General features: G+C 57.2%; 1 protein-coding gene across 6 annotated transcripts in view; it reads left to right on the top strand.

Annotated features, from left to right (window-relative positions):
- CAD (carbamoyl-phosphate synthetase 2, aspartate transcarbamylase, and dihydroorotase) overlaps positions 1-16,988 on the top strand; it is a gene marked incomplete at its 5' end in the record, with an annotated part of 28,010 nt that extends 11,022 nt beyond the window's left edge. Inside the window, 30 exons of one of the 6 annotated variants that reach the window (XM_081101411.1) lie at positions 1,746-1,858; positions 2,261-2,505; positions 2,718-2,964; positions 3,303-3,401; positions 3,582-3,806; positions 3,886-4,068; positions 4,264-4,482; positions 4,753-4,920; positions 5,512-5,694; positions 5,780-5,884; positions 6,531-6,770; positions 7,009-7,090; positions 7,368-7,534; positions 7,676-7,840; positions 7,982-8,113; positions 8,325-8,526; positions 8,866-9,056; positions 9,157-9,297; positions 9,485-9,586; positions 9,969-10,065; positions 10,342-10,392; positions 10,684-10,728; positions 10,832-11,001; positions 11,106-11,168; positions 11,637-11,849; positions 11,946-12,071; positions 12,233-12,388; positions 12,474-12,575; positions 12,774-12,868; positions 12,973-16,988. In XM_081101411.1, the coding sequence (XP_080957537.1) occupies positions 1,746-1,858; positions 2,261-2,505; positions 2,718-2,964; positions 3,303-3,401; positions 3,582-3,806; positions 3,886-4,068; positions 4,264-4,482; positions 4,753-4,920; positions 5,512-5,694; positions 5,780-5,884; positions 6,531-6,770; positions 7,009-7,090; positions 7,368-7,534; positions 7,676-7,840; positions 7,982-8,113; positions 8,325-8,526; positions 8,866-9,056; positions 9,157-9,297; positions 9,485-9,586; positions 9,969-10,065; positions 10,342-10,392; positions 10,684-10,728; positions 10,832-11,001; positions 11,106-11,168; positions 11,637-11,849; positions 11,946-12,071; positions 12,233-12,388; positions 12,474-12,575; positions 12,774-12,868; positions 12,973-13,084 (4,439 nt within the window). In that variant the 3' untranslated portion in view covers positions 13,085-16,988. Of the gene's footprint in view, positions 1-1,745; positions 1,859-2,260; positions 2,506-2,717; positions 2,965-3,302; positions 3,402-3,581; positions 3,807-3,885; positions 4,069-4,263; positions 4,483-4,752; positions 4,921-5,511; positions 5,695-5,779; positions 5,885-6,530; positions 6,771-7,008; positions 7,091-7,367; positions 7,535-7,675; positions 7,841-7,981; positions 8,114-8,324; positions 8,527-8,865; positions 9,057-9,156; positions 9,298-9,484; positions 9,587-9,968; positions 10,066-10,341; positions 10,393-10,683; positions 10,729-10,828; positions 11,002-11,105; positions 11,169-11,636; positions 11,850-11,945; positions 12,072-12,232; positions 12,389-12,473; positions 12,576-12,773; positions 12,869-12,972 lie in introns of all 6 variants that reach the window. The other 5 variants (XM_081101410.1, XM_081101414.1, XM_081101413.1 and 2 more) reach the window with 5 other exon arrangements.
- Between the last annotated feature and the right edge of the window lie 4,997 nt (positions 16,989-21,985).

Genomic DNA, 21,985 nt, shown 5'->3' with positions numbered 1-21,985 from the left:
TTGTGGCTAAAAGAAGTGGGTTGAAAAGAGGACAATCAAAGATTGATTCCTCGATGAGACATCTCAGAGTTTTATATCTATTCAAGTATTCTTGGAATGTGATCTTTGGTAACTTTTATTATACTAGTAAGATACACCTATCATTGTGAAATTAGAAAAGATAGTTTAACCAAAGAAGAATCACTTGTAATATTGTCACATAGAGGTTAACTTGGGCACATATATGAGTCCAGGATTTTTCTAGGCCTGCAAGTATGAGTGTTGGGTTTTTCTTTTACCCAAGATCAAACTCTTATGATATAAACACATTACAAAGGAATTAAAGTCACTTATAATCCAGTTCCTTAACACTGCTATTAGTATCTTGGTGTTTTAACTTTTTTTCTAAAGAAACAAATATTAGGATTGTAAATAAATACAGTTGGTAAGAAATACTTGAAAACCATGGAGTAAATTTTCAGAGGACATGAACAAAACCTTACAGAACAGGAAATCGGTCAACAAACGGGGAAGCTCACTCTTAGTAATAAATAGAAATCTAGCCCTGGCCACGTGGTTCAGTTGGTTGGAGTGTCCTCCCATACACCAAAAAGATTTCATGTTCAATCCCCAGTTAGGGTGTGTACGGGAGGTAACTGATCAATGTTTCTCTCACATCAATGTTTCTCTCTTTTTCTCTCTGTCTCTCCCTCTCCCTCCATTCCTCCATCTCTCTCCCTCTCTCTCTAAATCAATAAAAGCATATCCTCTGTTGAGGATTAAAATAAATAAATAAAAGCATTATCCTTGGGTGAGGATTTAAATAAATAGAAATCTAGTTAAATGAGATAATCTGCTTAACAAAAATTTTTTGTGTTAATCCATCTGAGGATATTTTCCCCATTGATTCTTAGAGAGAATGGAAGGCAGGGGGAGGGAGATAGAGAGAAACATCATTGGTTGCCTCCTGCACGAGTCCCAACCTGACCAGGGCTGGGATTCAGCCTGCAACCAAGGTACATGCCCTTGACCAGAATCAAACCCAGGACCCTTCAGTCCTCGGGCTGATGCTCTGTTTACTGAGCCAGATCGGCTAGGGCTTAATAAAAATTGTTTTAAATGATGATACACATTTCTTAGAAGGTTGGTTAAACGTATACTTTGTATTATAAAGCACAAACTTTTGTAAAGCAATTCATACTTAAAAGCCAGAAAATGTATCTTACCTGTTGCCCCTGCACTTCTGGAAATTTATCCTAAGGGACTAACCCAAAGCATAGAAAACAGCCCTGGCTGGGTAGTTCAGTTGGTTAGAGCATCATCCTGATACCCCAAGGTTGCAGGCTTGATCCCCGGTCAGGACACATGTAAGAATCAACCAATGAATGCATAAGTGGAACATCAGTTTGAAAGAGAAACATTGACCGGCCACGCCCCCTACCAGGGGTTAAGCCCGCAAACCTGGCACGTGACCTGACCAGGAATTGAACCGGCAACCTTTTGGTGAATAGGATGTTGCCCAACCAACTGAGCGACACTGGCCAGGGCCCATTTTAGGCATTTGAATTCCATATTCACTAATAAAACATGAAAATCGTAGAGGGCAGAGCTGAAAGTTTAAGGTGTTTCAATAATGAAACACCATAAATCTCACCACCATGGGACCCGAGAACCTCCCGGAGGGGAGGGTTACTTGATTAAACCATAGACGTTCTGGGCAGCTCCCTGACCACCAGGCCCTCAGTCTTTCCATCTTGTGTCTCCAGGTGAAGTCATGGGCATTGGGCGTTCCTTCGAGGAGGCCTTCCAGAAGGCGCTGCGCATGGTGGACGAGAACTGTATGGGCTTTGACCACACAGTAAAGCCAGTCAGTGACATGGTGAGTGTCCCCAGCCCAGGAGCCCAAGACCAGCGATAGTAGCAGCAGTCTTCAGGGGACACTTGCTGTGTTTTCACTTTGCTGAGGATTTGGGGATGCCATCTCATTTGTTCTATGAGGACGTATTAGACTTGGTTTTATAGAGGAGGAAGCAGACTTAGGGAGGTGGTTGAACTTGCTGGGCGCCACCTTGGCAGGGAGAGCAGAGCCAGGATCCATGTCCAGGTTTTCGCGCCTGCAGAGCCTCTGCGTTGGCCTGCAGTTTCCTCTTCTAAGATGATGACAGTCATGCTCTCGGCTGTCTGAGGTGCCGACAGTAGATTGGGAACATTTTGCTTAACATCCTGCCGTCTCCTGCCTCTGCACCGTGCTTCTGCCCATCTGTCTGCCCTCTCCCGTTAGGAGTTGGAGACTCCGACAGACAAGCGGATCTTCGTGGTGGCAGCTGCTCTGTGGGCTGGCTACTCGGTGGAGCGCCTGTATGAGCTCACACGCATCGACCGCTGGTTCCTGCACCGCATGAAGCGGATCATTGCACACGCCCAGCTGCTGGAGCAGCACCGTGGGCAGCCTTTGCCCCCACACCTGCTGCACCAGGCCAAGCGCCTTGGCTTCTCAGACAAGCAGATCGCCCTTGCGGTTCTCAGGTGAGATGGCGGCGAGGGCCTCGGGCTGCGAAATGTGGGGCAGTGACCCTTGGTACCAGTGAGAGGCCCCCAGAAAGGGAGAGTGGGGGGCTTTGGGGGCCTCTGACCTTCCCTAGGGTATTTTCCTCTGTGACCCCTGCCGTGGGATCTTCCTCCGCTACTCAGCCTGTCCTGCTCGCCCAGGGCCTATGTTTCCGTCCTCTTTCCTTTAGCACAGAGCTGGCTGTTCGCAAGCTGCGTCAGGAGCTGGGGATCTGCCCGGCGGTGAAACAGATTGACACAGTGGCCGCGGAGTGGCCAGCGCAGACGAACTACCTGTACCTGACGTACTGGAGCACCACCCACGACCTCACCTTTCGGACGCCTCACGTCCTGGTCCTTGGCTCTGGCGTCTACCGTATCGGCTCCAGCGTCGAGTTCGACTGGTGTGCCGTGGGCTGCATCCAGCAGCTCCGGAAGGTCCGGGAGCCCGTCTCACACTGTTTTCCCTGCTGCTCTGTTCAGCTCCAGAGACTGCCTTCCACCCGTGCTCCGTCCTGGCACTTCCATCAATTGTAGGGCTTTGGGTTGGGGCAAAGGTCCCCTTAGCCTGTCTTGTGCCCACACAGGCATGTGTCTCCTTTCCAGCACTTGGTGCCACTTCTCAATGCTGGGGTGCCAGCCCCACTTCCCTCCCGGGGGGTGAGCTGCGCGGTTATGAGGAAGCTGAGGCGGCGCTCTCCAGAGCGGGGGCTGTGGCTTAGTTTCTCCAACTCCTCCTCTCACCTGATTGCTAATATCAGTCCCTCCCATTGCAGATGGGGTATAAGACCATCATGGTGAACTACAACCCGGAGACGGTCAGTACTGACTATGACATGTGTGACCGACTCTACTTCGATGAGATCTCTTTTGAGGTGAGAGGGATGCAGCCTCTCTCAGCCTGAGGGGCCGGGATCAAGTGGGAGGAGCTGGCCGATGTAAGATCCTTTGGAAGTTGTGGGATGCGAAGGGACGTGGTGGCGGGTGAGGAGCAGTGAGCTAGAGGCTGAGGCCCTGACCCCGCTCGTCCCCACCGTGTTTCTCCTGCCCTGTAGGTGGTGATGGACATCTATGAGCTGGAGAGCCCCGAAGGCGTGATCCTCTCCATGGGAGGGCAGCTGCCCAACAACATGGCCATGGCTTTGCATCGGCAGCAGTGCCGGGTGCTGGGCACCTCCCCTGAAGCCATCGACTCGGCTGAGAACCGTTTCAAGTTCTCCCGGCTCCTTGATACCATTGGCATCAGCCAGCCTCAGTGGAGGGAGCTGAGTGACCTGGAGGTGGGCTGGGACCTCGTGGGGGGCGGGAGGATGGCACGGGTGAGTGCGACCAACCTGGCTAAGCTCCCTGCACCCTTAGTCTGCTCGCCAGTTCTGCCAGACTGTGGGGTACCCCTGCGTGGTGCGCCCCTCCTATGTGCTGAGTGGCGCTGCTATGAACGTGGCCTACACTGACGGGGACCTGGAGCGCTTCCTGAGCAGCGCAGCAGCCGTCTCCAAGGAGCACCCTGTGGTCATCTCCAAGTTCATCCAGGAGGCCAAGGTAGGCTGCAGGCAAAGAAGTCTCTGAGGGCGGCCCCTCTCTGGTCCTGCAGACGTTCATAGGCACAGTGGGCTGGGAAGGCAGGGTTGCACCAGGGCTCTTAAAGCAAGGGAGCATCTGGGGCAAGTGGGAGAAGACAGTGGTCCTTGCTCTACCTGACACTGCCCTGCGCACACACACATCCCCTCCCCCCAGGAGATTGACGTGGATGCTGTGGCCTGCGATGGTGTGGTGGCAGCCATCGCCATCTCAGAGCATGTGGAGAATGCAGGTGTGCACTCCGGGGATGCCACGCTGGTGACCCCACCACAAGACATCACTGCCAAAACCCTGGAGCGGATCCAGGCCATCGTGCATGCCGTGGGCCAGGAGCTGCAGGTCACGGGACCCTTCAATCTGCAGCTGATTGCCAAGGTAGGGAGAGGGGGTTAAAGGAAGGGATGAAGGTGCCACAGTGCCTCCTCGTTCTGTGCTGGCCCCAGTGCCAGGGAGCTCGGCACTCTCTCCGGCCCTCATGAAAGTAGGCACGAAGGCTGGAGGGATGGGTGGTGACTAGGACCCGCAGTGTCAGGGTTTCTGACCTGGTTGATTCCTCACAGAAATAAGTGAGGGAATGAGTCGAGGTCAGGGAGGTACGTCAGCAAGCCCAGCCTGGGGAGGCCTAACCGTTCTTCTCTGTCCCAGGACGACCAGCTGAAGGTCATCGAATGCAACGTGCGTGTCTCTCGCTCCTTTCCCTTCGTCTCCAAGACCCTGGGCGTAGACCTGGTAGCCTTAGCCACGCGGGTCATCATGGGAGAAGAAGTGGAGCCTGTGGGGCTCATGACTGGCTCTGGAGTCGTGGGGGTCAAGGTAAGGAGGATCAGCACCCTGAGGTTCGCAGGCAGCAGCCGGAGGCAGGAGGAGAGAGTGCCCTCAACGTACACGTTGTCAGTCAGCATGTAAACCCAACACCTGCTGTGGGCAGGCGTTGCTCGGCCATGGAGCGATGGGGTGGCCTCTGTCCCTTAGGAGCTTTCACTCTAATGGGAGGCGAGAGAAGTTGGGTCCAAAACAGCTTGTTTATAGGACAGTTTCTAATAGGCCTACATAGTAGAGACAGGGAAAATGCTAAAGGAGTTTGCAGACAGCAGGTACCACTTCCAAAAAGGGTGACCTGGGACGGCTTCAGAGGCACGGTGGCACTTGAACTAGGCCTGGAAGGACGGTCGGGTGTTTGATTTGCAGAGATTGTCCAAGGCCAGGGGACAGCCGAGGGAGGCTGAGGGAAGGCCCAGGTGTGCTGGGGAGGCAGCTGGTGGTGGGTGTAGGGCACACGTGGAGCAGCGGCAGGCAGGCTAACCCCGCTGTTTGGATGGGACCCAGGAGAGAGTCTGTGGCTGCCTCTCCCACTGTGGGGAGGTGGCCCCTCGCCCTGGCCTCTCTCACCTCCTGCTCCCTCAGGTGCCCCAGTTTTCCTTCTCCCGCCTGGCGGGTGCTGACGTGGTGTTGGGTGTGGAAATGACCAGCACCGGGGAAGTGGCCGGCTTTGGGGAGAGCCGCTGTGAGGCCTACCTCAAGGCCATGCTAAGCACTGGCTTTAAGATCCCCAAGAAGAACATCCTGCTGACCATTGGCAGCTATAAGGTACAGAATTGGGGGTGGGGGTGGATGGCCTGGCCTTGAAGTGGGAGGCTGGAAAGCATAACCTCATCTTCCTCTGCTTGCTCAGAACAAGAGTGAGCTGCTCCCAACTGTGCGGCTGCTGGAGAGCCTGGGCTACAGCCTCTATGCCAGTCTGGGCACCGCCGACTTCTACACCGAGCACGGGGTCAAGGTACAGGCTCCACGGCCTCCCCACACTGCCCTGCAAGGGTTCGAAAGCACCAAAGAATTCTTTCCCTCTTCCCCTGCTTTTATTGTTATTGTACAAATCATGTATATTCCATTCAGAGAAAAGAGAATATTCAGAAAAGAAAAAAGCCCTGAGAATTCTCTACCACTGTTAACATCTCTATATATAAAAGCCTAAGCTACTGTTAAGGCTGGACAAGCGGATGACCGGCTGGTAGCTGTTACATGCACTGACCACCAGGGGGCAGATGCTCAACACAGGAGCTGCCCGCTGGTGGTCAGTGCACTGCCACAGCCAACCTCCCCCTGACCGGCCAGCCCAGATCAGCCTGATCTCCAGCCAGGCCGAGGGACCCCACCCGTGCATGAATTCATGCACCAGGCATCTAGTTCTAATATATTTCCTCCCAGAATTTTATCTGTGTATGTGTAGGCTCATCCTGCAGAGTCCTTCATCACAAGTTTAGATGTCTTCCCTGTCAAGAAATAGACTTCCACTAGCAAATAAAGGCAGCCCTGGTCCCCACCCAGTCTTCTCATGGGCTCCCGGGCCTCCTCCCCTCCCTTCAGGCTGGCCTTCCTGACCCCTGCCAGGCTCAGATTGGCCCTGCCCTTGTCTCTGGGCCCAGGTAACAGCTGTGGACTGGCACTTTGAGGAGGCAGTCGATGGTGAGTGTCCACCACAGCGAAGCATCTTGGAGCAGCTGGCAGAGAATCACTTTGAGCTGGTGATTAACCTGTCCATGCGTGGAGCTGGGGGCCGCCGTCTGTCTTCCTTCGTCACCAAGGGCTACCGTACCCGACGTCTGGCCGCTGACTTCTCTGTGCCCCTCATCATTGACATCAAATGCACCAAACTGTTTGTGGAGGTAACTGAGACCTGGGGGAGGAGGGAGACAGCCAGTGCTAATGGGGGAGGAGGGAGAAGTGAGCACGTCGTGGGTTGGGAAATCAATATGAAGCAGCCACGCTAATAATCCAACTTTGTGGCTGCAGAGAGAGAAGGTGAAGATAGAGAGGCAGGAGCCTGGTTTATGGGAAACCCAGTCCCTACCTACAACTCCCAGGATGCCCTTAAGTCAGAGCTGACCGTGGTTTTCTCTGCAGGCCCTGGGCCAGATCGGGCCAGTCCCTCCCATGAAGGTGCATGTTGACTGCATGACCTCCCAAAAGCTTGTGCGGCTACCTGGTACGTGCAGCTCAGGAGGACCTGGCTCTGGCCGCTGGGAACAGCTGTCAGAGACCCTGGTGTGGGGAATGGCTGAGGGCCCACCCCTGCCCCGGACTGCACAGCGTGGACGGCCCAGATCTTGGTCACTCTGAGCTCCTTCACTCCCCAGTCCACAGTGCCCTTGATTGAGTTACCTCCCATCTCTCGCTTTCATTTTCCTGCCGCCCCAGTCACTTCCTGGATGCCCTTCATGTATGAATCTTCCTCTGATCTTACCGCCTCCCCATTCTCCCAGGACTGATTGATGTGCACGTGCACCTGCGGGAACCAGGTGGCACACACAAGGAGGATTTTGCCTCGGGCACAGCTGCCGCCCTGGCTGGAGGTGTCACCATGGTGTGTGCCATGCCTAATACCCGGCCCCCCATCATCGATGCCCCCGCTCTGGCCCTGGCCCAGAAGGTGAGCTCTTGCACCCCTGCCTGCTTCATGGTGACCCACATGTCCCCACCAGCCTCCCCCTGTCCCTCCCCTGGGGCCCAGGCTACTGGTGCCAGACTGGCATGGGTGCGCTGGGCCCTTCTCTCATATTATCCTCCCCAGCTGGCAGAGGCTGGTGCCCGCTGTGACTTTGCCTTATTCCTCGGAGCCTCGTCGGAAAATGCAGGGACCCTGGGCCCGGTGGCTGGGTCTGCTGCGGGGCTGAAGCTCTACCTCAACGAGACCTTCTCCGAGCTGCGGCTGGACAGCGTGGACCAGTGGATGGAGGTAGGGAGTGGGCAGGGGCGGGTGGCGGCCGGACAATCCCTGCTGGCTGGAGAGCCCCACAAAGTGGGCCAACAGCAGTGAGGAGCCAAGAGAGCTCTGTGAAGGCTCCAGGCTCTCCCAGAAAATTCTTTCTGTCCCCAGCATTTCGAGACGTGGCCGCCCCACCTTCCCATCGTGGCCCACGCCGAGCGGCAGAGCGTGGCTGCCGTCCTCATGGTGGCTCAGCTGACCCAGCGCTCCGTGCACATCTGTCACGTGGCACGGAAGGAGGAGGTGAGGTGCCGGAGGTCCTGATGCCCCTATTGCTGCCCCAGTAACACCAGGAGGTCAGGGGAGTCCTTGGGGGCAGTAGAGGGTCTGAGGATCCTGGAGCTGGGCCCTCAGCTTGTCCGCCCCGTAACTTTCAAGAAGGGGTGTTGGCCACGGGGCTTGTGGGGCAGGGCGTCGGGAGAGGCCTCCTCTGCATTTCCTGCTCTCCCCCCAGATCCTGCTGATTAAAGCCGCCAAGGCCCAGGGGCTGCCCGTGACCTGCGAGGTGGCGCCCCACCATCTGTTCCTGAGCCGAGACGACCTGGAGCGTCTGGGGCCTGGGAAGGGGGAGGTCCGGCCCGAGCTGGGCTCCCGGCAGGACGTGGAGGCCCTGTGGGAGAACATGGCCGTCATCGACTGCTTTGCCTCAGACCACGGTGAGAGGGCCCGCGGTGCGCCTCCTCTGCCCAGCAGGGGATCTGGGCCAGGCCCCCGGCCCCATGAAGACTGGGACTTGCTCTGTGCAATGCCCCAGCCCCTGTACAGTGCCGGGTGCGTGGTGGGTGCTTGGTAAATGTTCAGGGAAAGAATGAACAAGGACGTAAGTAAAATGGAACACGAGAGACCATGGGGAGGGCTGGGCCCCAGGAGATGGCGGTCGCTCCTGTTCACCAATTCCCGATCCCCAGAGAAGAGAGTGCGGGAGGGAGGCGGCAGCCCTGGCCTGGCTCCCGGGGGTGGAGGTGACAGGTGCTGAGGGTCTGCCCTTCCTCCAGCCCCCCACACCTTGGAGGAGAAGTGTGGGGCCCGGCCGCCCCCTGGCTTCCCCGGGCTGGAGACCATGCTGCCGCTGCTGCTGACGGCTGTGAGCGAGGGCCGGCTCAGTCTGGACGACCTGCTGCAGCGCCTGCACCACAACCCTCGGCGGATCTTTCATCTGCCCCCCCAGGAGGACACCTACGTGGAGGTGGGGGATGGCGGGATGCGCCCCGAGCGGCGGGGGCCTCTCCAGCCCTGGGCTTCTCCCATGGGTGGTCTTTCCCTCGCTTCACTCTTGACTCCGGCAGGTGGATCTGGAGCATGAATGGACAGTCCCCAGCCACATGCCCTTCTCCAAGGCCCGCTGGACACCCTTTGAGGGGCAGAAGGTGAAGGGCACCGTTCGACGTGTGGTCCTACGAGGAGAGGTTGCCTATATTGATGGGCAGGTACGTGTGTGGCCGGTGCACAATCCCAGTTCTGTCGTTTCATCCCACCCAGCACATCTGTGCTGCCCACTACCCCTCCAGCTGCCCTGCTTCAGTCCCCCAGGGCACTTTTTCTCCTTGCTGGCATCATTCCTTCAATCCCAGGCGGGCTCTCTCCTCACTCCCCGCCCCTGCCTCCTGCCTACAGGTTCTGGTTCCCCCGGGCTACGGACAGGATGTTCGCAAGTGGCCTCAGGGAGCCGTTCCCCAGCTCACGCCCTCAGCCCCTGCCGCCAGCGAGGTCAACACGGTACACACACTGCTGGGCTGGGGGGAGTCGGGGAGTGGCAGCCAGGGCTGGGGTTTCAGGGTGGAAGGCTCTTTACTTGACAGTTAAGATCCCCACCACCTGCTTCTGTCTGCTGCAGACCACAGAATTAACTGTCAGTTTAGGAGGTTGCCTGTGGGAAACACGGACCCATTAACCAGAGATCTCGGGGGCGGTGGTGGGGCCAGCACGCGCCTCTAGAAAGCAGAGTGCCTGCCCTGCTGCGGACAGCACCGTGCTCGGGGAGGTCCTGGAGAATGGAGTCCGTGTGGACACTGAGCAGTTGGCTTTTCATGATGGGGTGAACTTGAGAAGGGGCTGGGTCAGTGGTTTTTCAAACACGAGACCAGTGTTTGCTCTGCAGACGCCCGAAAGGCCCCGCCGGGTCATCCCAGGGCTCCCCGACGGCCGCTTCCACCTGCCGCCCCGAATCCACCGGGCCTCGGACCCAGGTCTGCCAGGTAAGAGGCCTGTCGTGTCACGGTGCGCCACCTGGACGTGGAGATGTGGGGCAGCCCCTCTCCCCTGCGCCCCCAGTGTCCCGGATGCAGCAGGGGCCTGGGAGCTGATCCAGGCCCTCCCCTCCCCGCACCTCATCGTTATCTCCTTACCCCATCCTTCCTGCCACCCCCTCATCCTAGTCTGACCCACTGTACCAACCTTTGCCTAAATCAGTCTGCCCAGCGTCAGGTAGGCCCCCACAGCTTCTTCTCACAGGCCCTTTTTGTTGTGGGCAGCTGCATTCCTGTGCCTGGGAACTGGGATCCCACGGGGCAGCAGAGCGTGGGGTAAATCCAGGGGGTGATGTGAGCCTGGCCGTTCCCTTCCCTAGGATCCCTTTGCCACTTGGGAGGGCCCGGGGGGGTTGGGGGCCACTGCTCATATACAGCAGCCCCATGGGAAATCACGTGTACCCCCAGAGCTGCTAGTCCTTTGCCCTCCCCTAACCTGCTAGAGCTACTGTGGTGTGAGTCAGTTTAACACAGACTCTGTCATTCAGAGTCCGGGGTGGGAGGGGGATGGGAGGTCTTCTCAGCCCTCACCCCCAGGCTTACATCTGTGCTGTTGCCTGTTTGCAGCCGAGGAGCCAAAGGAAAAGGTGTCTCGGAAGGCAGCTGAGCCAGGTGAGAGCCCCCCCTCCCCCCGACACTCGCCTCGGGGACCTCTGATCCGGCCTGGCAGGAGGGACACTCTGACCAGCCTCTTCTGCCCCGTCCCTCACAGCAGAGCTGATGGGAACCCTTGATGGCACCTGCTACCCTCCACCACCAGTACCTAGACAGGCATCACCCCAGAACCTGGGGACCCCTGGCCTGCTGCACCCCCAGACCTCACCCCTGCTACACTCATTAGTGGGCCAACATATCCTGTCCGTCCAGCAGTTCACCAAGGACCAGGTGCCTGGGGGCGGGGGACCGGGACACCAGAGCGAAAGGATCTGGCAGCTTGGGGCCGGGACCTCCAGGCGCTGCCCTCCCAGCTGACTCCGGATCTTTCTTAGATGTCCCACCTGTTCAATGTGGCGCGCACGATGCAGAAAAAGCGGAGCCTCGACATCCTCAAGGTCAGGGTCGGGCTGTGGGCTGAGGATCCCGGCCCCCATCAGCAGGGCTGTGCGGTGGTCGGGGGGGGGGGCTCCCTCCCCTGCCGTGAGCCCCTCGTGTGAGTCCGAACCTCCCTCTCGCTCAGCTTTCTCTGCTGGGAAGGCCTGCTGCTCCAGGTCCCATGTCTGTCCTCCTGTCAGCATGCAGCTGACTCGCGAGGCCTTGAGCATCAGCCCACCTGGTCCCTTGGTCTGTGCCGATGGACTCGTGGGGGAGAGCGGGGATGTTTCCTTTTCTCCCAGAGAATGTGTCTCATTCAGCCGCTTAGCAATGGCTTTTGGAGGCAGAGCCTGTAGCTCAGCATGACACAGATGGTGGCATTCGTGGGGAGGGTTGGGGGGAGGGATCCCCGCAGACTCCCTTTAAGCTGGGGAGAGGCAGCCTGTGTGTGCCCAAGAGGAACACACGTACACATCCCTCTCCCCCAGGGAAAGGTGATGGCCTCCATGTTCTACGAGGTGAGCACGAGGACCAGCAGCTCCTTTGCAGCAGCCATGGCCCGGCTGGGGGGCGCCGTGCTCAGCTTCTCAGAAGCCACGTCCTCCGTCCAGAAGGGTGAGTCCCTGGCCGACTCCGTGCAGACCATGAGCTGCTACGCCGACGTCGTGGTGCTTCGGCACCCCCAGCCCGGAGCCGTGGAGGTGAGGCGCCTGGGCTCCTGTGCCCGGGACCCCGGGAGGGCGGGACTGAGGCAGGGAGATGCAGAGGCAGGACTCTCCCTTGTGCCGCTTCCGCAGCTGGCAGCCAAGCACTGCCGGAGGCCAGTGATCAACGCTGGGGATGGGGTTGGCGAGCATCCCACCCAGGCCCTGCTGGACATCTTCACCATCCAGGAGGAGCTGGGCACTGTCAACGGCATGACGGTGAGGGGGGGCCAGGGAAGGCCGGAGGGGGGCGGTGGGAGTCGCTCCTTTCCCCCGGGCATGCTGCATCAAGGAGCCCGCATCCCGGCCGAGGCCAAAGCTCTGAAATGGGAAGGGGTGCTCAGTATGGGGGCCCTCTTGTGATGGGGTTCCTCCCCTAGATCACGATGGTGGGGGACCTGAAGCATGGGCGCACAGTGCACTCCCTGGCTTGCCTGCTCACCCAGTACCGAGTCAGCCTGCGCTACGTGGCGCCTCCCGGCCTGTGCATGCCGCCCGACGTGTGGGCCTTCGTGGCCTCCCGTGGCACCAAGCAGGTGAGGCCCCGGGAGGCCCTGGGGGACCGGGGTCAGGCAGGCAGACCTGGCCCTGCATTCACCCCGCCTCGGCCTTGCCCTTCAGGAGAAGTTTGAGAGCATCGAGGCGGCGCTGCCCGACACCGACGTGCTGTACATGACGCGGATCCAGAAAGAGCGCTTCAGCTCTGCCCAGGAGTATGAAGCTGTGAGTGCCAGGGCTCAGGAGCCGGGGCTGGTGCGCCGGGCACCCTGACAAGAGGCCAGGGGGGTGGGGAGGCTCCTGGAGCTTGGTCAGCGCCCTGGGTGTGGTCACGTCGCGTGGGTGTGGCGGGGACCTGGGGAGCCTGGGCTGTGGCCTCATGCCTCCCTGCCCTGAGGTGCTGACAGGGCCTGTCTGTCTCAGTGCTTCGGCCAGTTCATCCTCACTCCCCACATCATGACCCGGGCCAAGAAGAAGATGGTGGTGATGCACCCCATGCCCCGCGTCAACGAGATCAGGTGACGTGACGAGAGTGGAGGCTCCCCCGGGGGCTGGCTGGGGGCCCACTGAGGCCTGGAGAGGCCATCGCGGGCTTTGTGGTGACTCTCGCCTTCTCTCGCAGCGTGGAGGTGGACTCAGACCCTCGAGCAGCCTACTTCCGCCAGGCCGAGAACGGCATGTACATACGCATGGCTCTGTTAGCCACCGTGCTGGGCGTGCTGGGCCGCTTGTAGGGCCCCGCTCCTCAGCCTCCGGCCCAACTGCTGGGCACGGAATCCGGTGCCCCCCACGGGGGCCGCACACGCTGATGCTCTGGGGTATCCAGGTAGCTCCCGTGCTCATATGCACACATGTGCAGACCACACTCCTGGTATTGGACTGGACGGAGCTCTGCAGCACAGGGGTTAAGCTGTCTCCCGCTTGCACCTCAATTCTGTACAGTTTTTCTACTGACTTAATAAATAGCTTAGCTGCCTCTAGTCCTGCTTCCTTGCATGTCTTTTGGCTTCAGCATAGGATGCCAAGTGTAATAAGCAGAGCTTTCTTCCAGAAAATGAGAACGGCAGGCTCCTGCTCTAGCCAGGGCTGAGCAGCCAAGTTCAGCATTATCGGAGCCATGGCTCTTTGGGGTCTGGGCAGGAACAAGCTGTTCTGTTGGAGACCTGAGCCACACGGATATATGTGCAGCCCTCCTTCCTCAATTAAGTAGCACTCCAAGTCCTGACATGAGTCCTGGTGAAAGAAGGCTGAGCAGCCTGGCCGGTGAGGTTCATGATCCTGTAGGCCTCTTCTCTCCTCTGCCTGGTTGGTCCTTCAGTAGCTGAGGTGGCCACTGATCCTCACACCTCGCCTGGAAGTTCTCAAGCTGCCAGCACTGCTGGGAGCCCCTCCTGTCTGTTATCCATGGGAGCCTCTGCCTGACCCGGGACTTTTCAGACCGGACTAGGGACAGAGGGACAGGTGCCCTGGAGGGCTGAGGGGCACTCTGGCTGGGAAACCCTGGGGTAGGGGACGGATACAATAGCTCATGCGTCTGCAGGTTAGGGCCTCCGTGGATCTTTCAGCGTGTGAGCTGTTCCATCCCAGGAACTTCAGTAGCATTCGGGACATGTCTTGATCCCACAGACTCACTGAGCGCCCTCTGGGTACAAAGCACCACGCACGATGGGAGTACAGGGGCGAACAAGATAGTTCTGCCCTCGGTTTTGAAGCCTCGGGGGGCACGGCATTAGGGAAGCGTTGATTGAACACGTTTGCACGAGATGGCCCAAACATCACGCAGTGATGGCGCCAGCGTCACCCAGGAAGAGCCTGCTTCATGCAAAGAGCTAGTGGCACGTTCCAGCGGTAGGAAGGAGAAGGAACTCTTTTTTTTTTTTTAAAGAGTGAACAAGAACTTAACACATTTTTTTGTTTGGTTTTTGGTTTTTAGTTAATCCTCACCCAAGGATATTTTTTCCACTGATTTTTAGAGTGGAATGGAGGAGGAGAGATAGAGAAACATCGATGTAAGAGAGACACATCGAGTGGTTGCCTCCTGCACGTGCCCCAACCAGCGCCGGGAATCAAACCCAAAACCCTTCAGGCTGCAGGCTCTACCCCAGTGGTTCCCAACCTTCCTAATGCTGCGACCCTTGAATACAGTTCCTCATGTTGTGGTGACCCCCAATTTCATTGTTACAAATTGAACATAATTAAAGCATAGTGATTCATCACAAAAACAATATGTAATTATATATGTGTTTTCCAATGGCCTTAGGCGACCCCTGTGAAAGGGTCGTTCGACCCCCAGGTTGAGAACTGCTGCTCTAACCACTGAGCAACTGGCTAGGGCAACACATTGTTAATCTCATAACAACTTTTCAATTGTTTCTGCAGATGCAGAAATTGTTACTGCGTGGCGTACCAGTCACATAGCTAGGGTTCACAGCAGGACTACTAATGCATCCATGGGCAGCCAGCTTTCAGAAAAGAGCAGTCAGCACAGATCTGGAGTCAGGAAGGCCCACGGAGCTGGGGCTCGATTCGGGCTGGTTCCTGAGGAAGGGGCAGGCTTTGGCAGGTGGGTGGGAGGAAGATGAAGACATTTCTAGCACAGCTTGCATGGCAGTCCTGTGTCTGCAGCACAGCGAGGAGACCCAGCAGGCGTTCCTGCTCTGTCTAGTTAGGGTTGAGAGCCTGGTAGGCCAGACCAAGGGGTCTGGATGTAGATTCCAACAAATGGGAATTCATATCCACAGGCGCTGTTTGAACAGGGTGGGTGAGCTATCGGGCCATCTGCTGCTCAGGGGAGCTGAGCCCTCTCCTGTCCCACTAATATCCCTTCCCAGGCTTCCAAACCCCGGCCCTGGCAAGTTCTTCCTCAGGTACTTAGAGGACGTGGTTGGTTGGAAAAGAGTTATCATTTAAAGAAGCTGCTGGTCCTCTCCAGAGCTCCTGTTACCCTTCTTGGGCTATTCACACAAGTCAGAGATTATTTTCCCACGAACTTGGGAACCTGTCACACAGATTCCCACGGAACTCGGAGAGCCTCGTCCTCAAGTGGAAGCAGCGTTTGCTGCCAAGCGGCAGGCACAGTGTACTCAATGCTAAGTGGTGGGAGGTGTTTCTGCCCTGATCCTTTCTTTGGCTCTCCTCGTCATAACACAGCTCTCAGTTGACTAAACTCTTCCCCCTTTCAACCAGAAATGAGATCTTACTACACTGGGAAATAAAAGAAGCTACAGGAAACGAAAACAGCCCGGCCTGTGTGGCTCAGTGGTTGAGCATCAACCCATGAACCAGAAGGTCACTGGTCCCATTCCCTGTCGGGGCACATGCCCGGTTGTGGGCGCAATCACAGCCAATCGATGTTGATTCTGCCCCACTGACGTTTCTCTCTCTCCTTCTCTTTCACTAAAAAATCAATAAAAACATTTTTTTTAAAAGAAAAGACATAAAAACAGTCCTTCAAACAAAATACCCATATCTGAGCCTGTTCTACATTTATTGAGAAGGTCTTAGGCCCCAGCTAATGATTAACCATAAAAAGTCTCCTGGTCTTTCCTCCTGAGATGTTTAAGAGATTTGATCTTTTTTTTTAAGTTAATATAGCTCTATCACGTGCCAAGGACTGTTTGTTCTAGCGCTTTGCAATATTCACATTTTTTTACTTTGACTTTTGGATGAACCCTTATTTCCCCCCAACTCTCGTGAAAAGAGGTCCGACCTAACACGTTCACTTGTCACTGCAAAGTCATTTCCCCCAACTATTCACTGTTTAGTGAAAAAAATCGCCTCCAAATAGGCATTCCATCTGGATCTCTGTCACCTTCATCCTGTTCCTGTCTCATCACTAATGAAGGCAACCGGCGCACCTCGGGGCTTCAAGTTGAAAGGGTAGAGTTGGGAGTTCCCGAGGTAACATTGGCAGGCATCTCTGATTCTGTAACAATATCCCATAGACTGTGGGAGACAGTGGCTGGTGGAGGCCTGGAGCAGAGAATGAGCATGAGGTGAAATGAGTGCACGGGAAGATAGTTTAGGAGCAGCATCTGGAAGAGATGGGGGTAGGAGCCATTCCACCACCAATTAGGATGTTGCACTAAATGCAGACGATGGGTGAAGAGGGTCTGGACTAACGGACAGGAATGGATGTTATAAAATACTAAGGACAGTGTGGCTCAGTGGTTGGGCATTGACCCATGAACCAGGAAGTCATGCTTCAATTCCAGATTGGGGCACATGCCCAGGTTTTGGGCTCAATCCCCAATAGGAGGTGTGCAGGAGGCAGCCAATCAATGATTCTCATCCCTGATGTTTCTATCTCTCCCTCTCTCTGAAATCAATAAAAACATATTTTAAATAAGTAAAATACTAAGATAGGAAAGAATGGAAAATGACTCCACGGAGTGGGGACCTTGAGATTGGGAGAATGAGGACTGGCATAGAGCAGAGAGCCAGTTTGGGGGAGGGAAGGGTGGAGTATTTGGGCATTATATGGTCAGTTGTTATGGGGCATCTATATGGAGATGTCATTTAGATAATGAAGCTGGGGAACTGGGGAAAGGTACAACAGAAAAATATGTGACATTTATCTATGTATATAAAAGCCTAAGCGACTATTACGACCAGTCGACCGGTTGCTATGATGCGCACTGACCACCAGAGGGCAGATGCTCAGCACCGGAGCTGCCCTCTGGTGGTCAGTGTGCTCCCACAGTCAACCTCCCACGGCCGGCCAACCTCCTGCAGTCCCTCCCCCAAGCTGGCCAGCCCGATTGGCCCCAATCAGCCTGATCGGGACTGGGCGAGACGGCCCCAGTCGTCAGCCAGGCTGAGGGACCCCCACCCGTGCACGAATTCATGCACCGGGCCTCTAGTATGTGATAACACGGTGCCATCGAACAGGAACTTGATTCACTAGGGTATCCCAAGCATCTAAAACAGTACTGAGTACTAAAATAGTAGATCAGGGGTCCTCAAACTACGGCCCACAGGCCACGTGCAAATACAAATATTGTATTTGTTCCCGTTTTGTTTTTTTACTTCAAAATAAGATATGTGCAGTGTTCATAGGAATTTGTTCATAGTTTTTTTTTAAAACTATAGTCCGGCCCTCCAACTGTCTGAGGGACAGTGAACTGACCCCGTTTAAAAAGTTTGAGGACCCCTGTAGTAGATGGTCAATAAACATTTGTTGACTGAATCATCAACATAAGCAGCTTTGTGGTGGTAAAGTGAAGACCAGATTTTATGGGCTTAGTGACGGAGGGACTGGTTTAGAGGCTGGGGTCCCAAGACGCAAGGGAAAGAGGTGTTGGGAAGGGACCTGAAGGAGTGTAGGAAAGGCTGGGAGAGCTGATGAACCCACAGGAGATTAATGAAAGGGTCACCGAGTTGGGCTCAAGGGGGAAGGTAGACACTGTGAGTTTGTGGTAGTTTTGGGGAGACAGGTCCAGGGCAGGGCAGGCATGTCACCCACCCTGAGGACTCTAAAAAATAAATTCCTCCCTCCTTGAGAGGGCCCTGGTTAGTTACCACCACCGGCTAGGGCAGATTCGCCCTGGAGAGTCAGCGCGTAAGGCATCTGGGGGGAGCCCGGGGACTGAGAACACGTGATGGGCTTTGCACTGAGCCCTCGGCCATTTGTTCACCATCTTTCCATCCTTCCATTCCTTTACCAACAGTCAGTACTCAGCGCCAGGCTGTGAGCTGGTTGCTGGGGAGGCGAATATGAGGGACGCTGTGCCTTCCCTCAGGGCAATCTGCCGGTCAGCATCTGTAGGGCATACTCTCCCCCGACCTTACCCCCCCTTATTGTGCCTCCAGCAGTCCTGTGAGTCCTGATCCAAACCCTGCTCTGGTGCAGCAGGTGGGCTGGAGGGAGGGGAGCAAGGGGGCGATCTGACCTCTGGGCAGACGTCAAGGTCAGGGAACAGCAAGTTTGCTATTGTAGGGTCTCAAACCTGCTTATTTTGGTAAACGTTAACTGCCTTCCTTGCTGGGTTTGGTCCCCTTATTTCTCCCTAGGTTTTTGGCTAAAGTCCTGCTGAAATGTATAACCTATTTTGGCTGAGCCAAAGGAAACAAGAGACTGGAATTGAATGTGCAGACTGTTTGGGTCAGAGAGAAAGTCAGGCAGCAAACCCTGGCACAGATGCCATGGGCACAGGACCAAATGGAAGCGGAAAGCTCGGGCGGGTGGCACCTGGAGACCCACCCACAGTGCTTTCCTCTTCTATTCCGAGGTTCATGTTTTAAGAATGGAAAGTGCTCTGTACACGCGCCTGCACCTTTCCCTCCCAGCGTAGCTCTAATCTAGGGCAGGGGAGGCTGCTGATGGCTGCGCTTTCCTTCTCGCCAGCAGTGAGGCGCCCACTTAGAAACCGACCACAGAGCCTCCCAGAGGGCATAGGGGTTCTGGTGCTGCAGGGGAGGTGGCAGGAGATGTGCCCTTCCCCAGGGTGGCTACCATGGCCTCTAGATGGTGCCCAGTGCAGAGGGTCAGCTCCGCACGGAGGAGACCTGACCTCTGAGTGCGCTTTGCCCAGGCCTGGTGGGAACTGCTCCCTGGCCTGCAGGATGCTGTAGCCGGGGAGCAGGGCGGGGCAGGGAGGGGCAGGGAGAGGCAGGGAGTGATGCTGAAGGAGAGAGGCACAAGCTCTGGCCACCCGGCCCTCCTTCCTACTCATTCTCCTCGCACTTTCTCTCTCCCATCCTGGAAATCGGGGTCTTTGTCTGTGGGATCATCTGTGATCCCAGTTCCATCCACAACCTCGGGCTTGCCCCACAGAAGCCTGGGAGCTGCCCAGCGCCCCGCTCCTCCCTGAAGGTACCGGCCAGGTGCTGGTGGGATGGCCCTGGAGCTCATGGCAGAGACAGGGTGGCCCTGGGGGTGAAGAGCCCTTCAACCATAAAGGAAACTCCCTAAATGCAGCGCTCCGGGGAGGTGGGGGATCTGCCAGGAAGAGGGCCAGGGCTTTCCCATCCTGGCTCAGGCCCTGAGATCCCTTCGGAGCCTCTGCTCAGCATGGCACGGGCCAGGTGGGAAGAGGGGTGCTGCTCCCCCTCTGACGTCTAGCTCAAGGCAGCAAGGATGGGCCCAGTCCTTTAGACTGGCCTGCACTGAAGCACTGAAGTCCCTGAAGGGGCAGCAGGGTCCCTGGAGGGAGGAGGACACAGCTTTGTCACTCTGCTCTTCCTCTTAAAAAAGTAATATATATATTTTATTGATTTCAGAGAGGGAGAGAGAGAAACATCAATGATGAGAGAAAATCACTGATTGGCTGCCTCCTGCACGCCCCACACTGGGGACCAAGCCTGCAACCCGGGCACGTGCCCTGACGGGGGATTGAACCGTGACCTCCTGGTTCATGGGTCAGTGCTCAGTCACGGAGCCACGCTGGCTGGGCACCCTGCTCTTCCTCTTGACCCCAGACAGACTGTTCCCCTAGCCTGCTGGGACCTCAGTCCTCACCTTGGACAGAAAGGTGTGTCTGCCCCCTGCCAGCTGGCCCAGCAGACCCCAGGCAAGCACCGGCCCCGATGTCCCCCAGGCCGTCTCTGCAGCCTCCCAGCTGGCTGTTCTGTCTGGCTCCTTGGTCTCCGGTCTCCTGGGAGCACACCTGCAGCTGCACTCGCAGGATGACAATCCCGTCTCCCTTCCTCCTGACCACCTCGCCTTCTCTGGCTCTCCTCTGCCTCTGCCCCTCGGCCCTCGCCCCTGGCTAACCAGCTGTGTAACGGCCTGCCAGGGCTGCGCTGATGGATGACAGGCCTTCCCCCCTCCGCTCTTCCTCCACCCCCCCTCACTCCCCGCCCCTTTCCAGTCCTTTCTCCGCACCTCTCCCTCTGCCACGTATTCCATCATCAGGGAAGGGCCCACAGGGCAAGGCCGCTGGACGCGCTGTGGAGAAGGTGGGCTGGGGAGATAACAGGGCAGTGCCGGCAGCTCCTGCCGATGAGGGCTTCCTGGCCCCCTTGGGAACGCTGTACACCCGAAGGGGGGCACTCCCTGTCCGACTGGAGGGGCGGGGGCGGGGGGGGGCAGGGGCGTGGAAGACGGCTGGGGCCTCGGAGCAGTCAGAACCGAGTTTGAACCTCCACTCGGACAGTTATCAGCATCAGGACCTGGGCGGTAAGCCTCAGCTTCCCCAGAATGGAAGGCGCAGCTATACGACCTCGGTGCCTTGCGTTCAGGGTTAGCTCAGTAAACGCTGGCTCCTGTCTCCGCTGTCGGGGTGCTGGGCCACCGTTCCCCGGAAATCTCTCCCCTGCACCCAGGATTCCACCAACGCTAGCCCTTCCCTACAGGCTCTGTGCCCGGCGCGCTCACACCCACGTGTCATGTGGTCCCTCCGCTTACAGTAGGAAGCTGGAGGCAGAGAGGCTACCAGTGACCAGAGGATAGACGAGAGCTGAGGCAGAACCAGAACCACGGAGCCAGAGTTCAGGCCCAGGCCCTGCGGACCGGCAGGAGCAGGCGGCTGAGAAAGGAGCCCAGAAACTCAGCTGGGCGGGAGCTTCGAAGGGGCGTGCGTGGGGCAGTGCCCTCCGCGTCCCCGGATCTGTCTCTCGCTTCAACAGTGTGTGCACGGAACAGACCCAGGGGCACCCCTTCTTCCAGCCTCCGACCCCCTCCAGCCTCTTGTCCAGTCACCACCTGGGGAACCAGCTCAGCCATCCTCAGCCTCCCAGACCGGCGACACCCGTTTTTGATCTTAAGTCCTTATTGCCGAACCACGAGCTCCCAAACTCGTCAGAATTATTCCACGGAGGTGGAGGCCCCGGCGACCCCCTGGCTGACCTGCATCCGCGGCTCCCACACCTACCTCGCTCTGGGCTTCCGTTTGGACCGGAGGACGTGGCTCTGGAGGGTGCGGTCACTTCCGAGGGAGCGTGCTTCGGCTCTGAGCGTCGCTCAAAGATGCAAAACCAGCGCGGTGGCTGCATTCTCTCCAGGGCGCGCTGAAGCCTCCCCAAGGTGAGTGGGCAAAACTCAGGACGCCAGGGAAACCGCCCTGGCCTTGGAGAGGAGCCTGAACCAGGCCCTCCTGGAGCTGCAGGCCCCGGTTCTTCCCCCACGCAGACCCTCAGCTCTGACTTCCTGGGGAACCACTTCCTGGGTGAGGAGGTGAAACTCATCAGGAAGATGGGCGACACCTGACTCGCCTCCGCAGCGCCGGCCCCCAGGCTGGGCTGGGCGAGTGTCTCTTCTACAGGCTCACCCTCACCCTCAAGCACGACTAGGAGGCTTTGGAGCCCAGAGGCCTGTGAGGGGCCCCTCTGCATCCCCTGGTGTCTGGCTTTTGCCTGAGCCTCTCCCTGAAACCACTAGCCATCCTTTTAACCACCCTGAGCCCTCTCCCATGCTTGGACCACATGGACACAATAAAGCTTTTTGTAGCGCTCCCCCCCTTCCCTGCCAAAAAAAGGGGGGCCTGGTGGGCATGAGAACGGGCTCTGCTCCTGACCCTGTCACTCACTGGGTGACCGTGGGGAAGTCCTGTTCCCTCTGAGCCTCAGCTTCCTCTTCCTCATCCTGCAGGGGTGGGGCAGAGGGACTGCCTGCTCTGTGAGGTCTCTCTCTGCCTTGGACAGCCTGTTCCCTCCCCTGCAGAGGGGCCCAGCGCTGTGTATGTAGGTGGGCCTGC

This window comes from Myotis nattereri (assembly GCF_964212035.1).
Source record: "Myotis nattereri genome assembly, chromosome: 10".
NCBI classification, from domain to species: domain Eukaryota; kingdom Metazoa; phylum Chordata; class Mammalia; order Chiroptera; family Vespertilionidae; genus Myotis; species Myotis nattereri.
Note: the sequence above shows the minus strand (reverse complement) of the source record. Positions and strands in the feature narration are given on the sequence as shown.